Source organism: Hemicordylus capensis, chromosome 4, assembly GCF_027244095.1.
Source record: "Hemicordylus capensis ecotype Gifberg chromosome 4, rHemCap1.1.pri, whole genome shotgun sequence".
NCBI lineage: Eukaryota > Metazoa > Chordata > Lepidosauria > Squamata > Cordylidae > Hemicordylus > Hemicordylus capensis.
This window is the reverse complement of record NC_069660.1, coordinates 277,239,515-277,251,957: the sequence shown is the minus strand read 5'-3', so window position 1 is coordinate 277,251,957 and position 12,443 is coordinate 277,239,515. Positions and strand designations below refer to the sequence as shown.

At 46.2% G+C, this 12,443-nt stretch overlaps 1 protein-coding gene across 9 annotated transcripts in view; it reads right to left on the bottom strand.

Annotated features, from left to right (window-relative positions):
* RALYL (RALY RNA binding protein like) overlaps positions 1-12,443 on the bottom strand; it is a 466,710-nt gene that overhangs the window by 26,571 nt on the left and 427,696 nt on the right. For all 9 annotated transcript variants that reach the window (XM_053247058.1, XM_053247050.1, XM_053247056.1 and 6 more), the window contains one exon: positions 11,975-12,138. In XM_053247058.1, the coding sequence (XP_053103033.1) occupies positions 11,975-12,138 (164 nt within the window). The remainder of the gene's footprint in view (positions 1-11,974; positions 12,139-12,443) is intronic.

Below are 12,443 nucleotides of genomic sequence, written 5' to 3'. Positions count from 1 at the left end.
TTCCGTGCACATCCCTACTTTGTATACCCCAGCTATCTCAAATGGATAAAAAACAGAGTGTGAACAAGCACATCTCTTCCCCTCTGGTGCACCATCCTCCCACTCTCTAATTGCACAGGTGTAGCTTCACATATTGATAAAAAATAATCAATAATGTTATTACGGTCTTTGACCAGCATTGGAAGTTGTTTAAGGCTATTAAATCAAGGAAGCATAAACAGTAAGAAAGCTAGAACCTAGAAGGTTTATAAAGACTCTGTTATGGTCTTTGGCTGTCGCAACATGAACCAGCAGTTACAGTATAACACTATAGGAAATTAAAAGGTTTTATAAATTAAAAGAGATTAGAACTGTATAGGTTAAAATTGTGGGATAGCTAAAATATAAGTAAAAGGCTATAGGGTTAAAAAGTTTGTTGTAGATTTAAAATTGAAAACTAAAATTGTAAATAGTTTGTAGATTTTAGGTGGGCCTCTGTGCCGCATCATAGTTAGCATTTACTGGCGGTCAGAGTCCAGTGAATTCTGCATGCAGCTGTGCAGAACTTAGCAACATTGTGTACTGTAGAGGGATTGCAGTCAGAGAGTAATCGGGAGGTGTAGAATTGATCAGGGTGGCCGGGTAACCTAGTCAGTTGTGGAAGAATGAGGATATTGCGGGAGTCTGTAGAATAGGCAATGGACATGCTCTGCGTTTTCGACTTGCCCAGTGTTACATGGGCACAGGCATTCTGAGAAAGGTCTCTTCCTGTATCTTCCATTTAGTACAGTCGAGGGGAGGGCACCAAAGTCAGCCAAGGTGAAGGCCCTTCTGTGATTAGTGACCACAAGCTGAGTAAGGCAAATAGCAGGTATTGCTATGTATCTTAGACTTTCTGAGGTATGGAAGCATGGTTCCCTGCCTAAGTCAGTTTGGCGTTCTATGTCCATTATGCACTGTTTGAGGAGTGTTCTGGCCTGCTCATGGACCATGGAGAGGAGGTGGGCAGGGCATAGCCCAAGTGATGCTATTTTTGCCACCAGAGTCTGTTTCCATATGGATTGGTAATCATCCTGTAGTGTTGAGTGGGCTAGGCCTATTGGGAGGAAGGATAGTCTTAGCCAGTAACTGAGTATGGGCCGCAATACTCTGGCCGCCACTTTCACCAGGCCCATCTCCAGTTGTAGACCAGCATCAGAAACACAACAGGATGCTTGAAATGTTGCTCTTAGGAATTGGACAGGATGAGTTCCAGAGGGGGAAAATGATGAAAAATACTTAATCCATGTGTTGAGGGGCAGTTCAGACAAACGATCCCCAAGCAATTAGGTGCTGGTGAGACTGCAACAAAAGTGGAGTCATCATGTGCACCCACACTCCTCACTCATGTGTTTGAGAAGACTGTTGGACGTATTGTCTGATCAGTCATTTGTTTCTGCTAAAATGCCATTTTTACCTTACAGTTACTGGGCCTCATTCTTCCTGGGAATAGGCATGGGTGGCCCAAACAATTCAGGGATCACAGCAGTCATGATACTATCTCTCCAATCAAATTTTGCTATGTGACAGTGTCACTGGAACCATTTGGAATGAGAGCAATGCTTCCTAAATAAGTCACGTGTGTGATTCCTCCGCCTCCTTCTACTTCTTCTTCTACTTCTTCTTCTACTTCTTCTCACAGTCAGACAGGTGTTATTGACTGGTTTGTTTTATCCAGACATCGAGTCCTTCCCAAGGACCTGGGATGGCTGAATTTTATTATCCATGTTGTTGCTGTTATGATAGAAATCGCCACAGAATATAGGCTGTTCCTAGTAAAGTTGCTTTTTGTAATTGGCTGATGGTGATTTCTGTGGCCCCTATGGTGCTGAGGTGCTCTTCAGGTTGTTTTGGAATTGGACCTAGGGTGCCAATTACTATTATTATTATTATTACATTTATATCCCGCTCTTCCTCCAAGGAGCCCAGAGCGGTGTACTACATACTTAAGTTTCATACCAGCTGCTGGGAATCACCGATGTGACTAATATGGCAAGTATTGTCCTCGCTCTCAATGGGTGAACATTTGTACACTTCTTGTGCAATACATAGAAAAACTGCCAAGAGAAGGCATGAAAAGTCCACCTTTTCTGCTCAGTCCTAGTAATAACTATAAAATAAATAACTGACATATAAAGAATCAAGAAGGTTGGTTTTGGTAGATTTGGGCTATTATCTAATCCCATTTTACAGCACAGCCAATCTGTTGATCTTGTAAACTCATGTAAGAACTGGCTAGCAGTTATGACATTTATTTATTTATTTAAATCAACAATTCTTTTATGAAAAAAACCTTGCATTTCTCTCTCTTTCAGATATCTTCTCTGAATCCATAAATATAGAAATGAGAAAACTGTTCAGTATTTTCTCCATTTGCTCATCTTTTCTTACAGAAAGCCACGTTTGTCATGAAACATCAACACAACAATCTACATCTGCTACTGCTTTAGATTTAATACTACAAGGAAGCTGCTAACACAGTTGATTTTAAGAGAAACTTCTGCTGAGGATGGAAAGATTTCTTTTCCAAGCTATTGGATTTAATCAGGAACATTGGTCAGCAATTAGTCAGATTCAAAGCAAGGGATGCAAATCCCTCAAACGCATTAAGGGACCAAGCTGTGAACATTTAAGACTTTGCTCTACTTCCAGCAGACAACTTGCTGCTTTTAGAAACACCATTCCCCCCCGCCCCCCCCCCCGTCAATGAAGAAATCCTTGCAGTGATCTGAGATCATTCTCACAAAGAACATGATCACAAGGTCACACTTGTCATGCTTGCAAAGAGCAGGCATGGAGCAGTCTCATTAGAGGCCACTTGAGCTGCCCCCTGCCCCATCACACCACTGCAGTGTCCAGCCACTTTCTATGCATGTTCTCATGACCTTCATTTCAAGGAGAGGCTTCATTTCAAGGAGAGGCTTCTGTGCCTCACACTGAAGCATCCAGTGATGGCCAACCATGCAGATTCTTGCCCGTGTCTATTCCCTGGCTTCCACGGGAACATAGGAAGCTACCTTATACCGAGTTAGACTACTGGTCCATCTAGCTCAGTACTGTCTACACTGACTGGCAGTGGCTCTCCAAGGTTTCAGGCAGGAGTCTTTCCCGGCCCTACCTGAAGATGTCAGGGATTGAACCTGGGACCTTCTGCATGCAAAGGAGATACTCTACCACTGAACTACATCCTCATCCCCAAGGTGCAAGCAGACACCAAGTTTGCAGGATCTTGCCCATATCTGTTATTTTGCATCTACTGAGGAAAGCCTATGTGCCAAGGACCTGGGCAGGACTCTGTTGCTGAGTGGTTCAACTTAAGTTGTGGAGGGCCCTTCCTTAAAATAAACACTGAGCTATGACTGGGGTTGCATGGAGAGTTCACTACCTGGAGTTGCTAGGTAGTGAGCCGGCATGGGAAGAGGAAGGATTTTTCTGCGCCTTATTGTGCCAGAGAAAGATTGCATCCCTGAAGCTATGAGCAAAGTGCAGCCCTTTGCTGGCCTTATTGGGGCTCCCAGTGATTCCAACTTTTGCGGGGTTTTGCTTCATGGGATGCGGTGGAATTTTTGCCAGAGATATTGTCTGTATAAACAGCTTTGACAACAAGAGGAATACACATTCTTAACATTAATAAGCAGATACACTGACAGAACTGGGCCACTACAAATTTAGGCGAATCCAGAGAATCACATGAAAGTCTCAGGTGAACAATGACAGGATTTTGTTATCCTCGACTTTGAATGTGAACTTTTGTCTTTAGAGGAACTTTTATAGAAGGGTTTTTTTTAAAAAAAGATGAACACTTGTCTTCAAGAATTGAAAAGATAATTAAAACTAGCTCTTTCATTTTATGCAATACTTTGAGGCGAGTCTCACAATCGGTGAAACTCGCCGAAATGGGGTTTGCGGGGGGAGAGGGCTTAGCCTGCTCTCCCCGCAGACGATCAAGGCTGCAGTCCTAGGTGGCTGGATCGGCCACCCACACGACTGCCGGCTCCGTCACGGAACCGGCAGGGGCTGCGGGGATCGGGGGCCGTGTGGCCCCTGGAAGTTCCAGGATGCCCCGAGCGTGCACGCGGGCCATCCTGGAGAGACCCCCCAGGGGCGGGAGGCTTGTTTCAGCCTCCCGGCGTGGGTCTCTTCATGTGGCCATGGCATGGAGCTGCACTGCAGCAATACACAATCAAATAGCGGTGGTTAGCGGAGTGCTCGCTCCGCTAACCTCGTCTAAGGGGAGGGGGAATTAGGAGGGTTTGCGGCTGGGAGCTGTGCGGCTCTCACGGCAGCACACAATCAGGCAAAAGCGAGCGAGGACTGCTTTTGCCCAATGGTGAGAATCTCCTCTTTATCTTGTTCATGTCCATTCTCTCATATTCTTAATCTGCGTGACAATTGTATCAGATGATGCACCAATATTTTACAGATGGGGAGCATAAAGCTGAGAGACGGTGAGCCCTTCCTCACGATCATGGAGAAAGGGCTCCATGCTGCAGGGGAGGAAGCCTTATAATGCTTATCTCCCCTGCTGATGATCCTGGTCTTCTTGCTGGGAGAGCAGATCGCTCGCCTAGACGTTCACCAGCTGCTACCGGCAGCAGGGAGGTTTGAGGGCTGGGAGGCCCCCAGAACTTCTATAATGCACCGTTCACAGAGTTTATGGTGCATTATGGGGAGCCTTCTGCCACCGGCCAGGAGCCCTGCAGTCTCCCAGCTGGCAAATGATCAGCAAACCGGGGTTAAGAGAGCGCTCACTCAACCACATTTAAGAGGGTGACTAGAAGTGTGAGCACTGCAAGATATTCCCCTCAGGGGATGGAGCCGCTCTGGGAAGAGCAGAAGGTTTCAAGTTCCCTCCCTGGCATCTCCAAGATAGGGCTGAGAAAAATTCCTGCCTGCAACCTTGGAGAAGCTGCTGCCAGTCTGTGAAGACAATACTGAGATAGAAGACTATGGTCTGATTCAGTATATGGCAGCTTCCTATGTTCCTATGGTTTGGCGGGTTTGCAGCCGAGGCGCTGCCAGGATCGAGCACGATCCCAGTGGTTCTCATGTGTGGGTAAGACCAGGCTTGGCTTCAAAATTCATTCCAATACAAATAAGATAAACCACACTTTCCCCCTCTCAGTAAGGTCTGCTGGCAAAGACCTTTTTAACTTGCAACTTTTAAATTTGATTTTAATGGGTTTTTCTTTTTAGTTAATATCTATTTGTGTTATTTTTATACCTATTTGTGTCACGTTACTAATTTTGTGAGCCACCCTGAGCAGTATTGCGTTGGAGAGGTGGGGGTATGTATAATAAAATAAAATAAATAAGAAACGAAATAATTCCAAGAGGAAATCAAGCATGAATGTCTCTTCTTTGCCTCTAAACCCCTGACTTCCCAATTTATTTGCAGATGTGGTGGATGTGAAGCATATCTTTTTCTTAGTTCGCTGGGACTTATGAAAAGGGTTTTTTCCCTCCCTTCACCATTGTACTGTAATTTTCAAACCTAATTCAAGGAGATCAAAGTTGTGCCTTGAGGGACTTGGTGTCAAGGCAAAGTCTCAGTGTGATTTGGTTTCATTTAAGATTGCTCTCCTCTATTTTAATGGCATTAAAACTTAAGCTGTGAGGGTGAGTTACATGTATATTACATGTATAATACACGGAGGCAAAGAATGAAGTGGAAGTGATGCAGATTTCTTCTTTCCTCCCTTCTACTTCAATGTGTAAAGTATGTGCATATCTCACCCATAGTAAAATCCACGAATAGCAGATTACTTCTGAAGCTTAGAGATCTTCCTGTGGGAACATTTGCCCAGTCACATTTCCACATAATATAGTGGAAATGAGGAGGAGGATGTTTTTGTCATGCAATATATAAATAGGGTCTTAGAAAAAATGCTTAGATCAGTTTTTGTTTAAATCTATAACATAAATACAAACCTTACATGGATCAGAATGCACATCTGATTTCAAAATCATTTTCCCCCACATTAGCAACATTCATATATGGCACTTAATGAGGTAGTTCTTAAAGGTAAAGTGTGCTGTCGAGTCAGTGTCGACTCCTGGCGACCACAGAGCCCTGTGGTTTTCTTTGGTAGAATACAGGAGGGGGTTCCCATTGTCATCTCTCGCGCTGTATGAGATGGTGCCTTCCAGCATCTTCCTATATTGCTGCTGCCTGATATAGGTGTTTCCCATAGTCTGGGAAACATACCAGCAGGGATTTGAACCGGCAACCTCTGGCTTGCTAATCAAGTCATTTCCTGCTGTGCCATTAGGTGACTGAGGCTGTTCTTACGATCAGCCAAAGCCAGGCTAAGAAAGCCAAGCCTGGTCTTGGCTGATCATCAGAACCGCTGGGAACTGCGCACTCCCGGTGGCAAACCCGTCTCTGGAGCCCACCATTAAAATGAGGTTACCGGAGCAAGTGTTCCCATAGCTCCATTTTTAAATCATCTGCCATCCCTGGCTGCTTGCAGCTGGGGCTGCGAGTCTGTGGGGCTCCCATCGTGTTGATTCCCATTGGGGGAATCCCCATAATGCACTGTGCACTCACGTGGGGAGTTCCGGGACTTTCCAGCTCAAAAACCTCCTTGCTGCCAGCAACAGACAGCAATCTTCTGGGTGGATGAAACACCCACCCAGTTATAAGCAGAGCATCTTCTGTGGGGGAGGTAAGCTTTTGAGGCTTCCTCCCCTCACCCCTTCAAGCCCTTCTCATGGATCACGAGAAAGGGCGCATTATCTGCTCAGGCTTTTACTGTGTTTTATGGTGACTCCTTGAAGCTATTCCCACGATCACTAGAAAGCAGGCTAAGGGAGCCTAGCCCACTTTCTAGTGACCGTAGGAACCACCGGGCTCAGGTGGTTCCAAGGTGGCTAGCCTGCCTAATTCCCTCTCCCCTTAAATGAGGTTAACAGAGCAAGCACTCCGTTAAACTTGTTTTTTTTGCTCGTGTGCTGCCGCGGCACGTGGCGACACATGAGTCGACCTCCGACCGAGAGGCTGCAGCCAGTCTCCCGGCCTTGGGGTGTGTGTGTCCTCTCCAGAATGCCCTGTGCACTCGTGCGGGGCATCCTGGGGCTTCCGGAGACCAGGCAACCCCCGATCCCCGCAGCCCCCACCAGCTCTGTCACAGAGCCGGTAGTTGTGTGGGCGGCTGGCTTGATCGTCTGCGGGGAGATCAGGCTAAGGCGCTCAGCCTTAGGCGCTTCACACGCCTCATTGTGTCTTATTGTTTTTTATTCTTTGATGATGTCGTTTATGTTTTTATACCTTTATTGTAAGCCACCCCAAGCAGCAGTGTGCTGGAGGGGTGGGATATAAATATAATAAACAAACCAGTAACTGGCACTAGTAGTCTGTGAGAGGGTTAATGTCATGTCAGGACTGGCGTTAGCAGTCTATACTGCTGGGCAAATGCTGAGGCCCCAGCGTCCCAAGGGACCCCGTACAGCTGGTGCCTGCCCCCTCCTCCAGCCACAGGGATTTCTTGTCCCCAGTTGTAGTTGCTGGAGGCCAGGGCTGGCCCTCGGGGTTTTGGCGCCCTAGGCAAAGTATGGTGTTGGTGCACGCCATACCCCACAGCTGAGAAGGAGTCCTACATGTGCCTGGCAGTCAGGAGCAATGTGCACCCGTGGGGGTGAGCAACTCTTCTGCAGCCCTCAAGCCCGGAGCCACCTTGCACCTCACCTCTTCAGCACCAGGAGGCCAGTGGGCAGCTCACGCGTGCCCGAGTGCTGAAAGGGAGGGAGCAGCTGAGCAGCAGTCAGGTGTTGTGCCCGGGTGCATGGGCTGCCCCTGCTGCTTTTGCTGGGATGCCACTGCCGCCTCCTCCCCAGTCTCCTCTGACTCCATCTTGGCTGCTGTCTCATCAGTAAAGGGGCCTGGCAGGGTGTCAGCTGGGGCACTGGTGTCCCTTAAAACCTATGGGATGAGACCTGGTCTTGTGGTAGCAAGCATGAATTGTCCCTTTCCTAAGCAGGGTCCAAAGTTGTGCCTTGAGGGACTTGGGGTCAAGGCAATGTCTCAGTGTGATTTGATTTCATTTAATGTAATCTCAATGGGAGATTACATGCGAGATATTCCCCTTAGGGGGTTGGGGTCGCTCTGGGACGAGCACGTTTATTCTTGCATGCAGAAGATTCCAAGTTCCCTCCCTGGCATCTCCAAGACAGGGCTGAGATAGACGCATGGCTGCAGCCTTGGAGAAGCCACTGCCAGTCTGTGCAGACAATACTGAGCTAGGTGGACCAATGGTCTGACTCAGTAGAAGGCAGCTTCCTATGTTGAATTGGTGCTCTAGGTTGCTAGCTTGCTTATATGGACAGGCCAAACCTGCTGGCGGGCACTGTTGTGCCTGCCCTAATGGCACAATTTTTAGTTTCATTTGTAGTTTTTTAGTGACTCTACATCAGGGGGATCACTGTCTGGGGAAACTAAAATGGTGTCACTGTCCAAGCCATGGCAACACTGAAAAGCAAGGAGTGTCCATCAGTGCTGCTACTGAGTGCTGCCCAAGAATCCTGCTAGGGTCTGCCCAATGAGCTTACTGGGCAGCAACAGCAGGTAGAGATGTGCGAACCGGCTTGACTTTGAGCTGGTTCACCTTCAAACTGGGCCAGCTCTAGGGCTCACCTTCAAGCTGGACCGGGGGCCTGGTTCAGCTTGACTTCGAGCTGAACCCCACCACCCCACAGAGGTCCATTGGGCATGTCTGGTGGCCTCCAAAATGGCCACCAGCACTGGAGTAAGGGCTGGAACAACCAGAAAACAGGCCAAACCGGCCCTTTTTAGAATGGGAGAAGGCCAGCATGGGGAGGGGAAATGGTAGAGACCCTGACCGCACCGTGGTGGCTGCCGCCAACTCGGACCCAGCGGTGAGTGTTAAAAGTTATTTTTTTAAAAAGGAAAAAAAAACCCTTAGAACCCCCAAACTGGTTCTAATTCAAGCCAGGCCGGGGGTATGTTCGGCGGGCACAAAACCAAACAAACCGGTTTTGTGCACACCCCTAACAGCAGACACTCCTTGCTTTCAGGGTCATCATGGTTGGGACACTTACACAATTTTTGTTCTTCCACATGTCCATGCCACTAAGTCAGAGTGCCAGGCATCTGGGAGGACTCAAATGGGGCCACTGGTGAGAACGAGGAACACCCATTGCCAGTGATTTATTGCTGTCCACTATAGTACCTCTGTCATGGTCCCAGGGAGTTCTATGCCTCCCCAGGGTTCATTCAAGGTCTGGAACTACCCCTGTGTTATGTGCAGAACCAATTCTCAGCTGCCAAGGAATAAACCCGTGCAAAATCAAATTCAGGCTGTCTCAACCTGTCTGAAGAGTTTTGTGAAGAGTTTGCTACATTCTTTGCATACAAGACATTAGTTCTTGAAAGGACACTGTCTCTATTATTAACGAAGATGTATAGGATTCCAAGGGCTCTCTGTAGCAATAGGGACAGAGTGTTCTTATATAGGTTTCCAAGCAGTGCTTCTCTATTGTTTTGCACAATATGCAGCACAGCACAATAGCTTTCTCATGGTACTACATTGGTAAACTCTAGAATGGCAGATATTGCTAAGCTTGCAGAGCTGAGGACAGAAACAGTAGAGACCATGGCTATAACTTAGACCTCCTTCTGGAAACTTACAATGTTCATAGGCCACCTACTGTTTAGAGACCCTACTATCATTGTGCCATTGTATCATTGTGCAGGCCTCACAGTGCACAACTAACTCACCCCTGATATAATACATTGTTCTTCCCTCTTCACATATTAAAGGCACTTGGAAATGTTTGTTTGCTGGTTTTCACATAACACTAATAATTTAATGTACCATTCTATTCCTTCTCACCTTTAAAATATATCTCAATATTATAAGAGAGATAATTATTTTAATTTTAAAATACAGCTAGGAACATTATACTCTAGAATATCGGCTACTAATGTCATAATATACAATTCCTGTAATGACTGCAAATGTATTTGTCCCCCCCTTTTTTGTTCTGAAAACTGCATTGCCACTGAGAATGGGAAATGTGCTCTCAGAAAGCTGAGATGAAGAGGAAGCCGTTAGGCCTCCCATAAACAGGCTACAGACTTTCAGCTCAAAGCTTCCCTGATTTCCCCAAGGAATATATTACTACTTCTCCTATTTTAAGGAGTCATCAGCAGTTATTGTGACAATCAATCCCCATTTTCACCTCAGACCGATTTGAATGTCTAGCAACCAAGACTATTAACAAGCCTAATCTGGCAAGTTTAGCAACCCACACAGTGGCAAAGAAAGACTGCTAATGAGCCTTTAGAATGAATGCGGGCATCCTACGGTGAGCAGCAACTGGTTTGGAAACACAGCTCTGCACCACTGCAGGACTGGGGGAAGACGCAGGGGCAGACGCTTCAAGGTTTGGGCCAAACGTAAAACAGGAAGAGTAGTTCTTCGCATTATGAAATGTCTCACCCTTCTCTGGGCTTTCCTTAAAGATTCTCACCAATGTGAGCATCTTGCTAAGGTAGCCACCTGGGATGGGCTACTAATGAATATCGACTGAAAGGTCTATATTCGTCAGGGGAGGGAAGGAGGCAGAGCCCTGAAGTAAGAGTGCATATGAGGCTTTTGAGATGAGATAGTGAGAGGTCCAGCGCTTCAGCTGCAGCCCATCTTTATTTGCATATGTACTGCTACCCTTCCACAATCCTTTTGCTAGTATTATTGTATTATAGGCTTTTCCCCAAAAATGTCAACCTTCTTTCTGTTCCATACAAACACTTTTGTCTGCAAATGCTTGCTTGTTTGTTTATTTATTTATTTATTGAAACTTCTTATATACTGCCTCCTTCAAAGACTCTAGGTGGTGAACAACAGAAACACCAACAACAATCAATTAAAAAAATATATTATTAAAGGGCAAACGCCTGGCGAAACAGGTGGGTCTTAAGAAGGGCCTTAAAAGTAGCCAGGGAGGGGGCTGAATGAATCTGGGTGGGGGAGAGAGTGTTCCAAAGAAGAGGGGCAGCCACAGAGAAGGCCCTCCTATGGGCCCATATTGAAGGAAGAAGCCCATGAGATCTGTCATGACTTCCTGGGCTGAGGCTGTTGCCCACTCTTAAGCAGGGCTGCAGAACTATGGTGCTCCTATAGATGTTGGCCTACAACTCCCATAATCCCTGGCTATGGGCCACTGTGGCCAGGGATTATGGGAGTTGTACTCCAAAAATAGCTGGGGTGGGAGGCAAAGTTGAGCAGGCCTGCCTTAAACTATGGGTTTCCCCCCTGGCTTCCCGATTGCTCAGCTTGACCTCTGGCTTATACATGATCTCTGCTACTGGTCTGAACCCTGACTGGATAACTGGCTTCTAGCCTTATGCCACCTAGGAATTGCTGCCCACAGCTCAGCTTGGATGTGCATACAACCACTAAGAATTAGCAATACTACATATTAGGAAAGGAAAGGTTGTGCCGTTGAGTCGGTGTTGACTCCTGCAGCCCACAGAACCCTGTGGTTTTCTTGGTAGATTACAGGAGAGTTTACCATTACCTTCTCCCGCACAGTGTGAGATGATGCCTTTCAGTACCGTTTCAGTTCATATTCTGGGAAACACACTAGCGGTGATGTGTACCAACAGCCTCCTGCTCTCTAGGCAGATTTCTTCCCCATTGCGCCATTAGGTGGCTCCTATACATATTAAGTGACACCAATAATGACACTAGCGTTGCATTGCTCATTTTTTTCTTTTCTAATGGTGAAAGAACACTGACATTAAAGAAGACATTGCAAAGATGAGAGGAAATCAACCCCCCCCCAATTAATTAATTGGGGAAACCACGATCTCTGGAGCATTATACAGAAGCATCCCAGTTATCTCAAGAAGCACACAGCTTTTTAGAGAAAGGGTGGACTAGATGTTTACGCTGCAGGCAGAGGCATAATTTAAGTGGTATATTATTCAACTCACATTTTGATCCTGATGAAGAAGTTCCACTTGATGCAGATCTTGACCCCCCTTTCATGGAAAAGACCCCTTTTCCACGCCGAGTTGCTGTAACTGTTACACGTGGGCGTTTTAATGGAATCACTGCACGAGGCGGTGCAGGGACTCGGCTATGGTAATCAAACAACCTTAAGGAAATGAAAACAGGCATTTCATAATACTTTATTGTGGCTTGATGTCAGGAAGCTCTTGCAGACTAAATTTTCCCATTTTCTAAGAGAAAATTACCCTCTGAAATCATGACTACTTTACATTATAGTGAAATTAGATTTCAAGAACCTTTGTACATTAAGAACTGCATTTGTATTTCAGTCCTATCCAAGTGCATAGCTTTTGTGTAATTTCAGAGGATTATCATTATTAGACTGTCTTTACTGGTGGAACAGAAAACCTGCTACACATAATTTCATTTTACCCAAGTAATTATACTGTT